General features: G+C 40.3%; 1 protein-coding gene across 1 annotated transcript in view; it reads right to left on the bottom strand.

Moving 5' to 3' along the window:
* Nucleotides 1-13,720, bottom strand: part of SPTLC3 (serine palmitoyltransferase long chain base subunit 3) — an 83,072-nt gene extending 69,352 nt beyond the window's left edge. Inside the window, exon 1 of the mRNA XM_086460827.1 lies at nucleotides 13,607-13,720. Within this exon, the coding sequence (XP_086316953.1) occupies nucleotides 13,607-13,720 (114 nt within the window). The remainder of the gene's footprint in view (nucleotides 1-13,606) is intronic.
* Between the last annotated feature and the right edge of the window lie 6,904 nt (nucleotides 13,721-20,624).

Genomic DNA, 20,624 nt, shown 5'->3' with positions numbered 1-20,624 from the left:
AATTAGAAATTGTGCCAGACAGGTATGGCTTATTCACTAGCATGCTTTTCTCATAACAGATGTGACAGTGGGACCTAAACCAAACTGTTTATTTATAATTGTAACCTGCTTACCTTATGACTTTGTATCTAGCTGATAAGTAATCTGAATATGCAAAAGTAACCAATATTAGATAAATTAGATAATATGTAGCTCAAGAGTTAATTTTCCTATTCCAAAAGTGACCAGTATCCGTACATAAGGACCTATTTCTGGAAAACTTAGGGTCATCCTTCCCATCCAATGTCTTACATATGTGTGCGGTTTTGACTTCCCCCCCCAATTTAATTCTCTTTTCAAAACACAGAATGCTGCAAAGTCCCGGCAATGTTCTTACCTACTTAATTGTTAAAACAGTCTTGTTTATGAGCTCTGCTAAATCTTACATGTTGAACAATATGGGCTGACCAAAACCCCCCAAAATCACAAATTCCTATTCAGTTTTGCAATGATCTGCCAGAATATGTGAACAGATAAAGTGTAGGTGGTGTCTGCTTCTTTTAACCACGGCTAAATGAGGCTAATAAAGAAACAAGACTCCAGCAGTTGTTTCAAGTCAAGAAAAAATGTTCTTTGTCTAGTAGCATAGAAAATAATACTGGTTCATTTGCTTCTACCGCAAGTTTCAAGAAATTGTGCCAGAAGATTTACCAGCAGACTTGGTAATTGTTTGTCATCATGATCTCATAGTTAAAGCTGTTTCCTATTCCAGGAAGGTATAGCTGGCAAATACGATTGCCTGCACATGATCGATACCCATCTCTCATACCTCTGCTGAAATATTGCATTGCAAACCCTGTGTGAGCCCTGTGGAAATGGCTGGGGTTTTTTGCCACACAGCTAAGTGTGCATGTAGCACAGCCAAGAATGCGACACACTGTGCAATGGTGAATAAATGTAGCCTTGAAATATTAGCCACAAGCCAGGAAGACATACAGGGCTGGAAAAAAGGAAGATAGGAATAAGCAGCAAACAGCGAAGCCTGCAAACAAATTATTGTTAGTAAAGCATGGTAGTTACTTAGTTACTTACTGAGAAGCGTCCGGGTGCGGATATGTGTTGGTTAACTTCCCCAGCAAAACATCACTCAAAATAACATAAAAACTAAAGAATCCTCAAACCTTCATCTGCCAGTCTTTTAGACTACATTTTTAAGGCAGAACCCTTCCCTGACCATCTGGTTAAAAGCTCTTTAAAAGGCTTTCCACACTGTTCACATGTTATTCTACGGGTAGCATTGAAAAACAAAATATTCTAATTATGACCACCTAAAGCTCAAGGAAGAAGTAGTCAAAGCTCCATAAAATGCCTAACCATCAACCTTCAGCCCCAGCTTACAGAAACTAACTGTCACAGAGTGACAGGCTGGCATCCATTCCATTTTTGTCTTTATGCTGATGTCCTGAAATATAACTCCACTATTTGATCAATAGGAGGTGAATTGAAATCATGCAGTGCTTGTGAAAGGGGTAAACGCCAGCCAGATTACAATGATGAGTCTGCATCTGCTTACCTTTGGACTAGTCTCCTCTAACTATGAAGAACCGCTGCATGACTGAACTAGAATTGAATTACTGCAAAACAGTAAGTATAACAGTTAACTGAACTCAAGTTGCATCTATAGACAGACTGATAGAGGAGAAATGTCCCATGAGAAATGAGACCAAGATACATTTCTCTATCCTGTCTTACTAGCAGCAACTAGAACAAGAGATAGGTCAACTGCTTTATACAATATTGATAACAAATCACTGATATTTGAAAAAGTGGGAAGACTTTGATGAAAACCCCTGTGAATGAAGGTACACTTAATAGATACTGCTCCTATGTGTACCAAGTGTTTTACAAGAAGAGGACAGAAAGTAAAGTCTTTATCTCAAAAAGTTTACAGACTAAATAAATTCCAGAGAAATGCAATAATAAGATATGCACCATGCAGAAATGAGTTGGAGTAGAAGTAAACAGAGCACTGTGAACTCTGTGAATAATAAATTCTGCATGTGTCTCATGTTGACTGACTTTGGTGTCAAATAAAGCAACACACTGACAGAAGCTTCCTTCTTATTTGGGACACAGGTCAAATATCCTTTCTAACTGCAGATTCTCCAGGGTGCTGGAGAAATGAGCTCACACTGCAGTTTCTCTTTCAACAGGGAACGTGCAGAGCCTTTCTTCTGTGCTCAGCTGCCTGCTTTAAGGAAAGAGTGGATGATATGCCTTTGTCAAGTCTGGCTGAAAATAGCTGATTAGTTCACAAGTCGTTAAGGAGTTGACAGACAGATAGTATCACTAAATAAGTCTTGTTTCTATAGGAAAGAGACCAAAACCAATCAAGATTGTATAATGTTACCATGCTGAAAGAACAAACTATGTAGGTGGGTTTTTTTCCCCACACATACAATCTCCTCTTCCCCAACCACATACATTTTTGACACCTATAAAGTGTTCAGCAGGGAATAAAAATAAGCAAGCCTTATGTTTTAAGAATCTGCATAACTTTTCATTGAACGGAATTTTGTTTCCTGTAAATGTTAACATCTTTATAACAAAATCACAGGATAACAATGTTTTGTTTCTCATGAGGTACATATGAAAAGTCAAAAAGGACAGTCTTATAATAAAGTGTAGTAATACTGACGAAATAAATTAAAAACATGCTTCACTTCACTTACACAAACCCATGCAATTCTCAGCCCACGTGAAAGACAAGTTTTCAAAAGGTCTCCAGTTATACTGAATCACTGATATTAAAAATTATTAATAGTGTCTTATCTCTGCAAATTTTAAAATATTTTCCACCTATTGATGTGTAAAGGAAATTTTTACCTTCCAATTTACTTGATTTAATTATGCTGTGCTGAAAGCATAAAAAGTTCATGCCAACATTTTCAAAAGTATCAATTAATTGATACTTTGGATTAGGGGTGAGATGTAAGCTGACAGAGCTCCATTTTTTGTCTGTCATGCTTGGTAATGCCATCTTGTTCATTATTAGCAGAGTCTCTTGATTTTCACTCTTGTGTAACCTCCAGAGATGGATCTCTAATGCAAAAACCACAATGATTTCTTTACCAAATCAAAGAGGTGATGACAGGACTTTCTTTATATAGTAAGATAATAAAGAGATTTTTCTTGTCACAACATAAATTTAGGAAGAGCCAAGACGTTAATGAAGTGCAGAGAAAAATCTTGCTGGAAATGGAGAGGTGAACCTGTGTGCTTGGGAAGACATTGCAAATGGAGGGAGATGGAAGGATCTTGTAGACATTACTTTATGCTGAAAACTGCTGCTGTAACAAGTCCTCTGTTAGGCTTCTAGACTGAGCACCAATGCCCAAGGGCCAGGACTTTGGGGCCAGCCTGCTCAGCCATCCATCCTTAAAACTGACACAGGAAAAAAAGGACAACCTCCTTGCAGCCCTTCTTGATCCTGGTATATCTCTGGTTAAAGACAGGCCTCTTTTGCAGAATTTTATTTCTTTATCTTTCCCTGGTGAGTAAGCGATGTGAGGAGGCCAATTAATTCCTTTTCAGGAATGTAATAATTTTCACCTCACCTGAGACAAAAGGTTTAAACCCAAGGTGAAACTGAATTTTATTAAAGCTACTTCTCAGTTCTCAAAGCACATCTCCTGTCTAATACACAAACTTACTCATAATTATTTTACCAAGTCTTACTAACACACACAGCATATCCAGCATCTCACACTACTGCACATCAACATATCAGTTTCATTAATATACATATGAAAATAAAGACAGATAGCAGAATTTATAAGCTTTCTATCCTTGAAAACATCTGTAGATTTTAAGAACAAGCAATTAGACTTAGCATATATCAACAGCACACTTGTCAGAATGAAAAATAGAAATGTTAACTTTTTTATGTAAAAGGTGTAGATTTAGGCAAATGCTGGTTTTTACTCTGGAATTTGTACTTGTTCTTGCTTGGTTATGGATAAGAATTAGATTTTAGAAATGAAGGTTCTGAGTTCAACTTGAGGAAACATTGTTAAGAAGTGTATTGAAACCCAAAAAATACTAATAGACAAAAGTTCCACCCATAATCTTTTATTTCTTAACCTAGGATGAAACACAGAAAGCAGAACCTCCTTTGTAACACCCCTTATATATTCACCTACAGATGCACCAATCCAATCCTTATGAAAATCTCACTATTGGTTCTTTTATAACTTAAAGCAAGTGAAACTGATAATAATGGCACATAGGTGAAGGATGATTATGATTAGAAGAGAGGAAAAAGGGTGGAGATTGCATCAAAACAGTTTGAACGGGGTTTGTTTCCTTTGTGACCAAAACAAAACAATAAAAAATGAAGATTTCCCCCTTTGGGATTAACACACCCTCGTACCTGCTAGAACCTCCCAAACAATCTTACTACCCACGTATGCAAACAAAAAAGCTGTTTATATAACAATGATGCAAGGAAAAAATTGCACAGGAGAGTGATGCCTTATATAAAGATATGACATCGAGACACATGCAGACTCAATTTTTGTGCCAGAGACAAAGTAAAACGTTCCCTTAGAGCATGCCTGATGTCAAGAGATTGCCAGAAGTTCAAAGGCTCAAACTCATGAACTTTCATGAATATGACCTTAAAAATCTGGCAAAATATAATTGATTTTTCTAATGCTTTCTTGAACCATGAAATACCTTCAACAAAAGCTCATTTGCTTTCAGTTTTTTTCGTTGTTTGACGTTGGTACCTGTGTAGCACCTGAAACGTCGAGGCTGATCAGCAGGTGGCCTGAGTAGGAGATATATTTGATCAGATCACAGGTCTGGGATTCTTTCAGGGAACAGCTGACAATGAGGTACAATGTGACAAGCACAAGTGGTCTTAAGTTTAATTCTCAAGTCATATTCCCTGGCCTCCAAGGTTCCCATCTAAATCACTACAGTCACTGACACATGGCTGCTAGGACTGGGTGGAAACATCTGTATCCTGCCCTCTCCAGACAGTGGCTTGGGTGATCTTTATATAATCACAGAACGGCAGGGGTTGGAAGGAACCTCTGGATATCATCTAGTCCACCCCCCCGCCAAAGCAGATTCATCTGGAGCAGGTTGCACAGGGCTGCGTCCAGATGGGTTTTGAGCGTCTCCAGGGAAGGAGATTCCACAGCCTCCCTGGGCAGCCTGTTCCAGTGCTCTGTCACCCTTAATGTAAAGAAGTTTTTCCTCATGTTCAGATCTCCCACACAACAGTGTGCACAAACATCTGATCACACCTACTTTTACCCTCAGGGAGTGCAACCTAAGGACCACAAAAGGAGAAATGTCCCTTTCAGAAGACAAACAAAGTTTTGTGGAGACACAGGAATGGGCAGGAAATTGAAATACAGGGACAGACTGAGGCACTATCTTGCAGAACAGCCCCAAGAAGCTCAAGAACATACAAATGGCTGCTGTGACTCCATGTGTAGGCTGACAGCTTTGTGACTGTGAGAAGATTAGCCAGGTTGAAGTCTCAGATAGCTATGTCTGAGTCACAGAGAGGGATGCATGGCAGCTCTTCAGACCACATGAATCATCAGAAGCTACAGGGAAGCAGAAACTCAAATGGAAGTTCCTGGAGGAAGCAGAGTGCAGCATGATGTCAGCTGAAGTTGTTATGGATCTCAGCTCGTCACCACAGAATTGTCTTTCCATATTCCTGTTGCTAAGTGAATAAATCCTCACTTCTTGGTAGGCTGGGCAAAAAACCCAGAATTTTTCGGAAGAGGGGGAAATGACAGACCACGTGCCAAAGCCTGTGCTTGGCCAAATGAACAAAGGAAAGGATACAGCTGAATCCAAAAAGACTGAGATGATCTGAAGAACAGACAAGGCTTTGGTGTGTTACATCTACACTGGATGTTCTACTAGAAATTCAAAATACTTTGGGAGAGTGAAAGTCACCTGGCCAGAATAGGCTAAACATTACTTTGTGCTGAAGACATGGGTGCACATAGATGGTGTCTGCCTTGGAAATTCAGCCCTTCACCTTGCAGTTTTACACTAAATTATCTCACTGAATGCTCTAGCTATCTGGCTGAATCAATATATCCTGCAGTGAGAAACGCTTCAGCTCCTCTCCAGTCTGGCACACAATACTGCTGGTCCTGCTGCCTGCTCTTCTCCTTAAATGACATTTCTCTTCCCAATTCAACATCTGTCCCACAATGGCAACTCTCTCAGACAATAGTCTCACAAAACTTCTGGCTTGGTTGCTTTCTAAAAGTGTTTTCTGTGGAAAAATTAGCTGCCAGGAATGGTAGGAATTCTCTGGCTGGTCATTGTAGGAAATTTAATTTTCTGTTTTGCTGGTTAATGCCACAGTCCTAGACACAACAAAAGTTAATTTTCTTTAAAAAGAAATTAAAAAAAAAAAATCTATGAGAAAGTTCCTACATATGTCTGCAGCAGAAACAGAACTGCTTATCATGATAAATTAGGGGATCTTTATGGTTGTCTAGTACCCTATAAAACAGGATTTGAATCACCACTGCACACTTGCAGACAGCAAGCTGTGAGAGGCAGCATGATGTTATCCATTATTCTAGTGAAAAGTCAGGTTTCATAGAGACTGTGGGAAAATAACGGAAGATCAGTAAAAAGGATTATAAACAAGTGACCTGCAGCTGAGGTGTAGAAAAACACATTTACCATACTAATTGTTGTTTAACCTTGTGTGTTGGACAAGTAGAACATCTGTGTTTCAATAACACAGGCCTGTGATAGACTTAGAGGCACCCTGTTGAATATGCTTGAGATTCCTTCCCTGCTGTGGGAGAGATCAAAGCACAGTGGTAAAGTACACCTGCACAAATCCCTGAAGTACAGGCAAAAAGAGCAGGTTTGGTGATCCTCTAGCAAGGACTGAGCTCTGCTGTGACTTTGTCCCCATTGTGTCTCTCTGCTGGGGTGCTGCTTTGAGGATGCCCTGGTTGGTGATGTAACAAAAATAAATGTATTGTTTGCTTTTCATCCACGATTTTGTGTTTGTTCCTGCATCCTGCCAGTGCTAGATCACACAGAGACACAGACAGTCCCTAAGCAGCCGTTATCATTCTGTCCATTGTATTAGTGAACTTGCTTCTGCAACGGAGTACAGCCAGCTACACCCCTCACCGACATAGCAGGTAGAAAATGCATATTACCTTACTTATTTCTGAAAGCTAGACTGCCACTTACAGCTTGCAAAGATAATTCATTCTCATGCTGAAAGGACATAAATCGACAGGCAGTGGGACTAGCCACTTCACAGTTTTCTTTTACTAATTACCTCTACTGAGCAAGAATTACCCCTGCTTGCCAGCTCTACTACCCATAGAAGCCTCACTGGTGTTCTGCATCAATTCTGTCCATTTTTAGCTCACCACAGCTGACTCTCACCAGAGAAATGCTGCCTTCTTACACTAAAGGGTCACAGACTCATTTAGACTGGATGGGCCCTCAGCTGTTCTCTCATTCATCCTTCATCCTCACATTCAAAGGCAGGTCAACATGAAATTCCCAGCACGGTGCTAAGGGCTTTGCACAGCTGGATCCTGAAAACCTCCGTGATGGAGGCCCCAGAGCAACATGTCCCAGTGCAGTGTTATCTGCATCTGGATTTCCACCCCTCCTCCACCACCCCTCCCGCCCCCCCCCCCCCCCCCCCCCCCCCAATATAGGAAACCTCTCCAGCCTCCAGGCCAAGTATGAACCATTAACCACTATCGTTTGAGCCCAATGATCCAGCCAGTTATTAACCCATGTAGTAGTCTACCCGTTGAGACTGTAATGTCCTAAGTAGCATATAAGGATGGTATTGCTAAAGTCAACGTAGATTACATCCATCACTCTCCCCTCACTCACAAATCTAGTCACTTCATCATAGAAGACAGTCAGTCAAACATCATCTCTATTTGTTACACCCATGCTTGCTATTAGCATTTACTTTCCCCTCTACGCTCCCAGAAACAACATTTACTAGAAATGATCTATGTTTTGAAGACAGGTGGAACATTTACCTTTCTTAAGTTATCAAGGTTCTTCTTTGATATCATGACATTTCAAAGATGATAGTGTGTGATATCACTATGACATCAGCCAGCACACTTGGATGCTTCCCTTTTGGTCCCATGCACTTGTATGGGTAGAGATTTCTCAAGAGATCCATGGTTAATCTTCTTCTACTACTGGTAGTTTGACGACACAGAGGCTTGGAAGACTTTGTTGGTGAAAACTGAGGCAAAAAAAGCATGGAGTACCTCAGCCTTACCTGCATCTGCAGTCACTAAGTCACCCACACCATTCAGCAATGGGCCACATTTTCTGTGTTTATTCATTTACTACTAATGTAGCAGTAAAAGCTCTTCTTGTTTCCCTTGATGTCCCTTACAAATGTTAACTCTAGATGGGTTTTGGCTTTCCGAACATCATCCCTACATGTCCCTGCAATGTTTCAGAATTCTTCTTTTCTAGCCCATTCCTGCTTCTACCTCCTGTACATTGCTTTTTTGCACTGGAGCTCAATCATGGGTTATCTGGTTAGCTAAGCCAGTCTCCTGAAATGTTTACTTGTTTTCACAAGCACAAGGGTGAACTGTTTTTGTGCTAAGAAGAGGTTGTCCTCAAAGACCTGACACGCTAAGTCTGTTCAAGCCAAATCAAATCAATACATGCTATTTTTGTCAGGGCTTAAACTTCCAAAATTTATTTACCTGAATTTAGAGATTTCCATGTATTAACAGGGTAGTGACTCCAGCCCTGCTGGAAACTTACTTATTGTGCTATGTGAAAAATCTCTAGCCTTGCAGGTAAAGTCTTATGCACCACACTTAAAGCTTTGCTACAGGAGTCATTGACTGTTACATGTGCCTACAAACTAGTCATATCTCAGTTTGCAGAAAGATGTCTTCAACATTTCCTGCTTCCAATGCATTGAGCTCATCACATAGCAGGGTAGATGGATGACAGAAACAAGGGTGTGGAATTGAGACCTGTGATTATTAGACGGGAGAGCTGGTGCAAAGCAATGAATTTCTAGGGCTCAAAACCAAGGAGAAGAGAAGGTAGGAACTGAGGATGAGGAGGTCATGGCTGTGGTGCTGCTGAAGCAACAGATATAGTAATAGGCAGAGAACTCTGACTAGAAACCAGTTCTCAATACCTTCCTGTTGTCACTACAGCTCTGAAAGCCGGAGGGGTTATGAGGATTGCACTTTCCACTAATACATGCACAATGGAACAGGTCCAAAAGACTTAGGTGCTGCAGGTGAAACAGTCTGGGGCCAATGAACTTCCCTTTCAGTTTGTTTTTAGCCAAAGCAATGCCAAAAAAATTTAAGATATTTCAGAAGTAAGTGATTCTGTTGGTAGGTCATTATGGTTGCACAGCTGAAGCCGCAAACATTTGGAAAGGCTGTAGTGTGATCAGCCTTAACCCTCCCTCCTTTCTCTTATCTTATTAATAAGCCTTATCACATTACTGTAATTGTGGGAATTAGATTTTTTTTTTTTTTTTTTTACCGCAGGACTCATTAACATTTATATTGAGTTTGCATCCAAAATTCCCCAGTTACACGAACTATTGCAAAAGCACATGAAGTACGTGCTATCTATACATGTGAGAAGACAGAGCACAAAGAAATTACAGGGGGCATCTACAACACAGAAGAAAATTATTCCTATGAGAACAGTTGCATGGCATATTCCTTTTATGTCTCTCTTTTTAAGCAATCAATGTTTTCTCTAAGGCCTTCATTGAGGAGTAAATGACATTGTAGTGCAGAAAAAGGAAGAAAAGCAGGGGAGCCAAAAGCATGGAAGGGACTAACATTGTCTGCAGAGTAAAACAGTTCAGAGGAGGTCCAGATGTCACAGGACAGAAGGTAAATATGATCATCTTCCAAATTTTAGAGCCCCCAAATGCTGGAGACTATCAGGTTTTCGGGCTGTCAAATAAGTGGGGCAGACGTTACTGGGTTTGATCTGGTCCCAGGTTCTTTTTTGCTTCCAGAAAGGAGCATGAAAGCCCTGAGAAAGGCTGTAGTCTTGTTCACTGCAAGTTTCTTCCAAACTACTACCATTCTTGGTGCAGACCAGAAAAAAAAGAATTTTCAAATAGCTTTATAATGACTTGGTGGCTCTCTAAGACATCCAAGGAGATGATCTATCAAAGAAAGAAAATTGTTACATGTGTACTGTAGGAAAAAAACATTTCCACTGGACAAATATATTTATAGTTCTAAAAATCCAAAGTCCTCTACAACTGACACCAAATCAACAGCAATATAACAGCAAAAGAAACCATCACTAGGAAAATACCTCCTCCTGGATAGCACAGTTACATAAATAAATAGGTTACCTCTTGAATTGTGCTTTGGATAAAGGCAAGTCCTGACTACAGGTTCTGGAAGAACACAAAGAATCTGCCTGTATTATAAATACTAACAAAGTGGAAGACATGGCCCATGACACCCCTCCCAAAGCTTAGGTCTTACTTTGGCCCAACTTCCAAAGAATGCAAGGGTGCAGCATGGTTGGGGGGATGTGGTTAGGCCTCGTGTCCATTGCTACATGGGAGTCTGCTATCGGCTGGAATTGAGTAAATCAGACTTAAAATAATCAGAGAAGCTATTCAAACAAGCAGTACCACTCCAAAGTGGGGTATCTCTTCTCCAAAAGCAACAGCTTCTCTTCTGCTAGGATGCTTCACTGCTTCTTTATCACTCAACTACCTGTTTTCCTGGCCTTGGTATGCCACAGATTGCTAGAAGCAAAGAGAGCCTCCCTACTCCCCCACATTTGATCATCCCTAATTACCTTCCCCAACCCATTAAACAAAATCCTTTCTTCAGAAACCTGGGGGTTTTGCTGTGTCAGAATTACGTCTCTATTTCTGTCATGCACACACCGACACACAAAATGATTTTACAACATTAAGATGCAAAACACATTTTTCCTGAGACAGTGTTTTCAAAAGTGGTGTTTCCAAAGTCCGCATTTCCTGAAGACAGTGCTTCCTGTGGGCTCCCTAGAGAAAAAGGGTTTATGAAGCTAATTTCTGCAAAGCCTGATGTTCCAGTCAGTCAGTTGTGTGCAACTATTGCTACACGTTTCTGGCTTAGAAGCCTTCACTGTGCCATGCTCTCGCTGCAGCCTCTGCACCACCAATTGCCTCTCTCCAACCAGAGCACGTCTCCCTCATCCTCTCCTTGCAAAGTAACACAGCTGTAACTAAACCCAAGAGCTTCAAACTGCCACAAGTCTCAAGTGCTAGAACCAGCATCATCAGTCATGTCCCCTGAATATCCTAGAACTATATTTCCCCTCCTATGTAGGGTGTTTGATGGTGAATTAATTTACTCTATAGGCAGCGAACTACATATACATGTGTGTGTTGTGTCAGAGTGTTAGGGAAAACTGAGGCAAGGTGCAGAAAGAGCAAAAGACGAGGAAGGGAGGAGGATGACTGGAATCATGACAAACCTCAGTCTAGTTCCTGCACAGGCTTCCTTGTGCACCCAGCTGCCATATTCCCTGCTCCTCAGATCCCAGCTGTAAGGTGGGAAGAACACCTCAACGAGGTGTTGCAAATATAAACACACTGGAAGACTGTGTGAAGTCCCACACCTACAGCAGTAAGTCATGTAAACAGATCAGGTAGGAAGGAACAGTATCTGTTCCTGCAAAATGGCATAAAACATAAGTACTGAACAGGGTGAGGCAGCTGGGGCGGGGAAACAGACCAGACAGGAATGGGGAGATTCCTGCCAGGAATGAGATTCCTGGTTCATACAGGACTCTTGTCTGTTATTGTTCCCTTCTTTCCCAATCTGTGTTTGAAGCAGGAAGAGAGGGGAAATGGTATGTAATTCAGAACACTGTGCTAGACCCAGACTTACTATATCTGCCTTTGATAAGCCTCCTGAACTTTCTAAGGCTTCACTTCCTCACCACTTCCTCAGCCACGGATGGTATTTGCCAGTGGTTCAATGCTTCTTTCACACATCACAGGGCAGGGTAAAACCCCTTCTCCTCCAATCACATTGTGCTTGTGCTTCACTAATCTATCAGGCACATCTACTAACATTTCCTTCATTTCATTGCCACCCTTTTCAGGCCAATCTTTATCTTCTTTTTGCTCACCTTCAGTAATGTTCTACTTTATTTCTCTAGTCATGTCTATCCTATTAAGGAGGAAATCCTAAGTAATCCCCTCATGGGAGTTTACGGCTTTCAAAACCGCTCATTTACAGCAGGTTAACAAAAACTGAATGGCAAGGATTAGTCCTTGAAATACGCCACTCGAACTGAAAGCAAAGGTTTCAGACATCACCGTGGCAAATAGCAAGTATATAAAATGTTGAGGAGATGTATGTGATATATAAAAGGATGCTAGATTAGGTTTCTGGGAGCGAATCCCAAGAATGGCCTTTTCAATCATTGCACAAGCTTTTTTGCTTTCCTCATCTTACACAAGCCAATGACTGGGAAACACCCATACCAAGGGAGACACCTAAAGCCAGACGATCATTAAACAGGACACTAGGCGTGCCTTCATTAGAGTGCTAGGCTAGGTGCGTGAAAGCCCCATTTAGAGAAAGATAGGAGATAGCAGTTTATTTGTGAAACAGCAGAGCCCTCACCACAGTCTTGTCTAAAGCTTTCAACAGGGATGGTCAGGTGAGCGCTCAGGCTCCAAAAGCAACCTTCTCCATCCCCTTCTCACCATCACACTGCACTGTAAACCCAGCCTTTTTCTAGTCACTACAAGACTTTCTACTAATGATCACATCAAGATCCAGAATTGGGACACTTCAAGACAGACAGTACGTCCCCAGTCCAAACAGGTATCACAGACAGAAAAAATTTAAGATTTGGGGTTTTTTTGGCAAAAGCAAACCTTTGGTTTTGTGGTTCATTCTTTAGGATGCTACATACCAACTGTTCTACAAAACAGTTCACATAAATGAGAAGCGCTGGTTTCAAAGAGGACAGCTTGAGAAAATAGTAAGTAAACTGACTAGGATTTTAAGTGGTACAAGGCTAGAGAGCAGGCATCAGCAAAGTACAGGCGTCAGTTAAACCAACCTTGCAGCAATGTAAACATCAAGAAAAGAGAGCTTCACCTGCATACATTTTTTTGGTTATACTTGTACAGCAATAAATCACACTTTAAAAAGCACTCCTCACACGATTTCGTTTGATAAAACAACTTTATGCTAGTGATTAATACTTTGTAAAGTCAACTCCACCATCAGTTCAGCTTTAGCAGGAAGCTACTACATTTCAGTGTGCATGTGTTGTGTTTGATATGAACTAGAGGCTAACTAGTCCACAGGACCAAAAGTACATTGCGTGAGCATTCGCAACTCTTACTGCAGTTTAGGATGACAGAAAAAAGAAGCAGCTTCAGGTCCCAAGGTTATAAAACTTAACACAGAAGCCTAATCCATTCAACCTGTTCAATGGAGACTAAGACCGCCATAAAACTAGATTAATAAGTAATGTTGCAACTACTTATTTATTTTAAATATTGAGACAATTAGGGTAAACAATCAAACCTTACCTTCATTCCTTTAGTAATTCCATTTTTCTTATAGATCCCACTTTTTAAGAAGTTATTCTGTTTCTGGTGATGATGATGAAGATGTCCATTGCAGACAGCACTGGGATTAGCCATCTGTTTAAATTAGTCAGATTCTCAGTTCTTAAGGGTGTCTCAGGCCTTTCTACTGTAAAAAAGACAGTGGGATGAGCAGATAAAGTTCTTGGTTAAGGCCTGAAAGGTATCCAACTGGTCTGTCAGGATTTTCCGGGATGAGAGGAGGAACTATCTTTTGCAATATCTTAGAAACTTAAAACTGTTTCTTTCATAGACCTTCAGCCCCAGCAAGCTAGAACGCAAAATACATAGCAGGAGGCGTGCTCTTAAAATCTCTGAAAAATACTGCTCATTGCTGGCTCTTGTATGAACACCGCTTCTATGAGTCAACAAGAGTGCTGCAGCTATCAAGAAGTGGGTGGATTCAGAGGCGGAGACACTTAAAGATACATTACCTCTTAAATATCTCTCACTGAGGAACATTTTTTTTCTCCTTATTACACTCAACATACAGCTACATTATTCCACTTAGAGTAATAAAATGCTTTGAAAATTTAAACAGAGTAATCTTTAAAATTACTTGGTTAATCTTGGTGAGACTATATCGCCTGAAAAAAGTATTTCGCTGAGTAGAACGGAGAAACTTTTTTCTTTTCTTTTTTTTTTTTTTTTAATCTCGTCTTATACAGGTAACAATATTGACCCTGAAAGGAAATGGAAAGCATTTTAATATTAAAATGAAATTTTATCTACAGCTAGAAACAATGTATTTGGCCCTGTGCTACAGATGTGTGCACAGATGTTTATTAGAGTGAACTATCCCCTTAAACCTAGTTTGGCCAGTACTAGGATAAATGGTATGCTCTTAAAATTAGGAGAAAGGGACTTTTGTAAAGGTGATTAATTTAGTTTTAAAAGAAGTCAGGCTTTAATCACATGTGAAACTATTAAGCAGGACTAACATACATCCTTGCTTTTAAGACAAGAGTTCATTGATTGCGGAAATACTCACATATATTGTCTTTGCTGAACCCCATTCTCATGTTTCAGATTTTAGTGGCAAAACATAAGAGTATAAGCATCTCTGGCAGCATTTGATAGAATCCTTTCCTTCCAAAATAGTTAAAATTAACATGGAGACAGATTAAAGAAAAGCTGTATTATAATACCCGTTGTGGAAAACAGTAAGGATGAAAGGCTGGGAAAATAAAAATACTTGAAGCGTTTTAATTAGAAAAAATTACTATGTCATCTTGGCAATGAAATGTAAGAGATATACAGAAAAAGCAGCCTACAGCTTGAGTACGTGGAATGCAGGAGATTAAATGTTAAATAAGCTACTTTGAAAATATGTAGAGAAACACATTACATTCATTTTGAAAACTTGTCTTTGACATGTATTGAATTGCTAAAACGTATTTTCTACTTTGAAATGCTTTGCAAAGTCGGATATCTTCAAATTTAAAAGAAATATCTGTACATCTTTCCTTTTGCATTTCATCTCATTTCATACCATCCAGTGGTCTGCAGAGACTTCCATTAAGATCTGCAGAAAACCTCCATGATACTCTAGAGTAGCACAACTGAAAAAAGCTGTTCCTTTCTAACTAGTTTTGATATTTATATCTGTGGAAAGAAGTCTTTTACCTACATATTCCAATTAATAAAACAGTAGTAGTTTTGGTCAAGAAAATATCCCTTTAACTGACTAAAATGACACAGAAACAGTAAAACACCAACGTATTTTGCTTCACAATTACAACAGATTCATCATCAGAACTCTGATTTCCAAGATTTTTGTCTTTTTGCTGTTTTTCCTAGGCAGGAATGCCTCATTTCTATGTGAATCAGTCTTTTTTAGTCTTCATTAAGGCATTTTTAAGGATAACTCAATTACAGATTAATTGTGAATACGTAGTGATAAGATAAATTGTTGGTCATGATAAGTGGCTAGGAGTTCATATTTGCAAGGAAAAGACTGAGATGAGGACAAGCCAGACGTAGGCGGAAAGAATGGTCGCTAATACTTCCCTGCATATCTATTACCTATGGTACTGTGATAAATGGAACAAGATAACGTAGAGCATGCTCTCTGCACCTGTCAACCCCCTCCTACCAAAAAGAATTCTTCACATGGGAATGATTTCCTTGTTTGCCACAGCAAATCGCGCATCTGTAAAACATGCCATCTGCTCAGTCAGTTACTGATCATCTTGACCCTATTGTCATAAAGGTAACAGAAGAAAACTTACCAGGGTAGTGTTCTTCCCCTCAATGGCTTCCAGTGTCTCTGCTAGCACCTCTGCCAGGTATGCTTCCCAACAGATTCAGTATCTTCCAGGGCACAAAGTGATATCATTAACATCTCATGTGTGTCTTACTCTTTTTTTTTTTTTTTTTTTTTTTTTTTTTTTCAATTATGTTTATGGGGGAGTGGAATCTCTGATTAAATAACAGTTCAGGTGATGCAAATTCTGTCTCTAGTCCCAGGCTGTAAATCTACACTTGTTATGTTTCAAGGCCCATGAAATACCAGTTCCCTTATAAAACAATGAATTAAATATGCTATATTAATTTTAATTTTCAATGGCTCTAACATTTAAGAGACTACATCTAAATATGAACTTAAACGAGCAATTTTATAAACCTCAGACAACAGCTGTCCTTCTGTACTTCTTTTAAGCACGCTTCAAAAGCCAGAGCTCACGAAACAAATACCACTAGGGGCTGAGTAAAATTCCTGCCCTGACTCCATTCAGAGCAAACGATTTATAGAGGGGATGAAGCTGGCGAAACACACACAGATGATCTGTAAACAGGATGTAATATTTCTCCTGCAGCAAAAAAAATGTTGAATTGTGCCCTTCATAACTCCATCTTACTCAGAGCCATCTGTTACTTAGGCTTCTATATTCATATATATCACACCACTGATTAGCTGCATCTAAATCTATTAGTCAAAAATATGAGAGTCTATGCTGCCTGGACATTGGAGCAAGGACCCGATGACTGTATACTTTGCCACATCGAAAGCAATACCCTGTCTCTTTTTACTGTGCTGGGAAGTAGGAGGAAAAAATTACTGTACTTCACTGCGGGGCACCCCAATCCTACTAAGTGCTTCTCTTCAGCAGCTTGGGTACTGGTCAGAAGTAACAAAGCTGCTCTTCGTACATTGGCAAGAAGACGGTGAATTTCTAAGGTTACTAGCAGACCACACACCACGTTCTACATGGATGCTAGTAAAGTTTGTAATATGCAGCTACAATTACTGTAAATCTGTAGGAAACCCACCAGTGAGTTCCCAGGGTCTAGGTTTTATTATCATGTTCATGCCATTGGGTGTTTGCTGCTGTACCTCTTGAAATAAGGACAGAAGCGTTTAAATCCTTTGTAAATGCTCCAAGAAAAATGGCTGAGGAGTGTGATGTGAAAGTGAAGTAAAACACATACAGTTAATTAGCCAAGGTTTATCAACAGAACAGAGAGCAATAGGAAGGGTAGGGCTCTGTATAAGCAGTCTCTCAGTACTTGAAGAAAATAACTTTTCTGCTATGCACTACCATTGTTATACAGGATGGGTTAAAATGCTGACCTCTGCTCAGGCAGTCAAGAAACTAGGACAAAACCTTCTAAACTTCCATTAGACTTTTGGCCCAGTCAGACCATTTAGTGTCATTAGAGCATCCACAGGGTCCCCATACAATAGCGCTACTGGATTACCTACCAATTAAAAAAGTACATGTTGCAGGAAAGCGTGAGAGCTGATCACCAGAAACCAGTAAAGTCATAAGCCAGAAAGATTTCCACAGGATTCCTGCTCATCCCAGAGAACAGTTAGTTATGGCATAGTTACGAAATAGTCTTGCAATCTAGTTGCAAGACCTTGATAATTTCAGTTCATGACAGATGCAAATTTACATGCCACATGAAACAATAGGTATCTACACAAAGACATTTACTAGCTTTATCCTTATTTTCACTGGACAGGAGCTGAAAAAACTGTGAGCCCAACTCCGTTCCTTTGTTAAAAGTTAGTTTTAATAATCTTTCAATTAGTCGCACAGCATGTCCCACTAGTGGAGTGCACAGTTAAAAAGCCTTCTTGCTCTCCCAATCACTTTTCTTACACCAGAAGTCTACCTTATAAATTCTGTATACCACTGATGACTTATTCTCTGACTAGGATTCCAGTCTGTTTGGTACATGTGGACACATTGATATCTGAAACAATTCCTGCCTCAGATAGAAGTCACGATATAGCAACACCAGTGAGACTGAAATAAATGAACAAATAGGGAGACACCTATAACTATAACAATAAAACAACAGAAGCAAGTACGAGGTAACAGCTGGCCAGTCATCTGCCTGGGTGTCTTTCCAGATTCATTGAGACTTCACCAGCACCGGCTGTAGGCTAAACTTCCTAAATGTTCACATGGAAGAACCCTTAATCCACATTTCCTGCTTTAAGCCCTATCTAGCCAATACATATGTGGGAATGAGTAGCTACATTCTATGTGGGAATATCAGCCTACACCTGGGTGTAAAATCTCATACCAATGGTGATGGGTCCCCTCAAGTGCCCTTGCACAACTACCCCTTGAAGGACATACAAAATGTTTTGAAATTGGGCAGGAAATAACCCTAGAGTGTCTCAGAACTGAGACCCATCACATGGGCAGATGCACACAACCAGCACTGCAACAGAGAGGACATGGTACAACAGGCAGGGCTCCTCCAACTCTGGCAGGTCCCTGCATCATCTGCAGAGCCCTGGGGCTAGCACACTTGCCTTTTTTCATGTCTGCAGTCTGTGAGCTGCAGGGGAGAGAAGGGCACAAACAAGCTCCCCTGGGGTGAGGTAGAGGGGACTATATACTGAGTTACATCAGATCTTAGTGGCTGAGAAGATCAAGCACAGGGAAAATTTGCACATTTTACAGCTTTACTGGGCTGTATGAAATTCTAGAAGAGAGGATGTGAGATATCCATAACAGGAAGATCCTGCCTACAAGGTAGTCTTGCACCACTTAAAAAATCAGTTCCCATGAATTTGCTGCAGAATGCTCACACTCTGTCAGGAAAAGCACAGCCAGATGTGCGGGCACAGGTGCAAGAAGCCATGTCCAGCTGTGAAAGCTGAGTTAGCCCTAGCAACCAAGAGCCAGGGGAGCAGGCAAGGACTTGAAGAGTACAGTCTGACATGCCTAGAGCTGCTGCACCACAGCCTGTTGTTGGATCCAACTGTTAAACAAACAGATTAGACTTATTTAGTAATTTGATTGCTCCTTATAAAAACCTTTCTGGGTGAAGCAAGAATAGTAGTTTAGCAATTTTATCCTGTCAGCACGTACAAATGACTACTGTGTGCTAGGAAGCAACCTTTTTTTTTTTACCTACTTATGTAAACTTCTCTAGCTTTTGCTCTACAAGTATGTATCAAATCTTAATGAGTTTTCCTCAGCATTGCTCCTGTTCTAACGGACATGGAGATTGACATTCTGCTGGCAGAGGTTCCTCCTCCACACCTTGGACTGCAACTAAATCTTAAAAGGGATGGAGGTCCCTTTAAAGGCCAGTGGATGGAGAAGTGTTTCTTGCTTCATAGCTCAAAATGTGACATTAGGCTTCTGAACTGCATTGGTTTCCCTTAACAGACATTTTTAGAAAATTCACTCTGGCTTGTGAACTTCTTAGGGATCACGGATGCAGGTATCTAAGGAAAGAAAGCCTGTTGTACAAACTTGCAGTCTTTACACGTGGATTCACACATTTGAGGGGCCCACAGAAGACTGAAAATTTCGCTTGGTACACTGTGAAGCTACAGCAACTGTTTTGCATTGAAAAACCTTTACCTGTCTCCTCCCCCACACACCCCCCAAATGGGCCTTGAAAGTTTGTTATTATTTAGTATAGCAACAGCCCACATGGATTTGTTGATTTTTATCACAGACGTGAGATATTACTAACCTACTTTCAGGCTCAGACCTCAAGGAGTGGCACAACAGCGTGATTCTGTGTGAAGCCACGTGCGCACAGGTGCATGAAGAGAGCGCTTCCACAAAGAAAATATGTAATTTTGAGAATTCGTATTGGATGGAACTAATAAAAAAACGTTTGCAAGGGTATGAGGAAGGGAAGATATTTCCAGTTATAATCACAGGCTAGCAGCAAAGCAGTGATATATATGACTATTTATTGAGAATCAAAGGTTTACTTTGATGTGAGTCAGGTCACTCAACTGGTCAGAGCATGAAATCTACAGTATACAGGCATAAATCAATACACCCAAAGATATGGAGAACCAGGCACCCGATATAAACTCTTGTTAGACCACCCAGGCTGGCAGTTCCATATGCTTTCAAAAACTTTTCTTCAGGCTTGTAACTCCTATGAAGACAGGGGTGAATTCAGTTTAACAACTTGATTACACTAACTGGGTTCATGAAGGGATCAGAAAACATTTTAAAAACAGATGACCCTTCTTATCTCAGAAACTGTTTGCTTAAGGGATTGAACAGAAGTGCCAGTGAAAGAAAAGAGTTTTTGACAAAACGCTGCTGAGAAAGGGATGAAATACTGGTAATTTAAGTGGAGATATGTTTCTATTAATTCTTCATTTTGAGGAGAAAGGAGAGAAAGTTTCCTCACACCTACATGAAACTATGTCTTTTCAGAGGGAAGTTCAAACATTGCTGACTAGAGCAAATGCCTTACTTATGCTGCTTGCACACCCCTGGCACAGAATGTGTTCTGGATATGGCTTCCCACCAGCTCTACGTCTTTTGTTTCAAATTTGTTGTAGGGTCTTCAGAACAAGGCTCTCATTTTGCGTATTGAACATAATGGAGCTCAATCATGCCTCCAAGTGCTTATATAACACTGGAAATAAATGATCTTTTCTTGAAAAGTGGAATAAACTACCGCAGAGAATTTTGCTGTTTGGTATCAGTGCAACCAGGTCTAGTTTTGTGCACTA

The sequence above is a fragment of the Leptosomus discolor genome, chromosome 2, assembly GCF_034619465.1.
Source record: "Leptosomus discolor isolate bLepDis1 chromosome 2, bLepDis1.hap2, whole genome shotgun sequence".
NCBI lineage: Eukaryota > Metazoa > Chordata > Aves > Leptosomiformes > Leptosomidae > Leptosomus > Leptosomus discolor.
The sequence above is the reverse complement of the archived record's forward strand: the minus strand, read 5'-3'. Positions and strand labels throughout refer to the sequence as shown.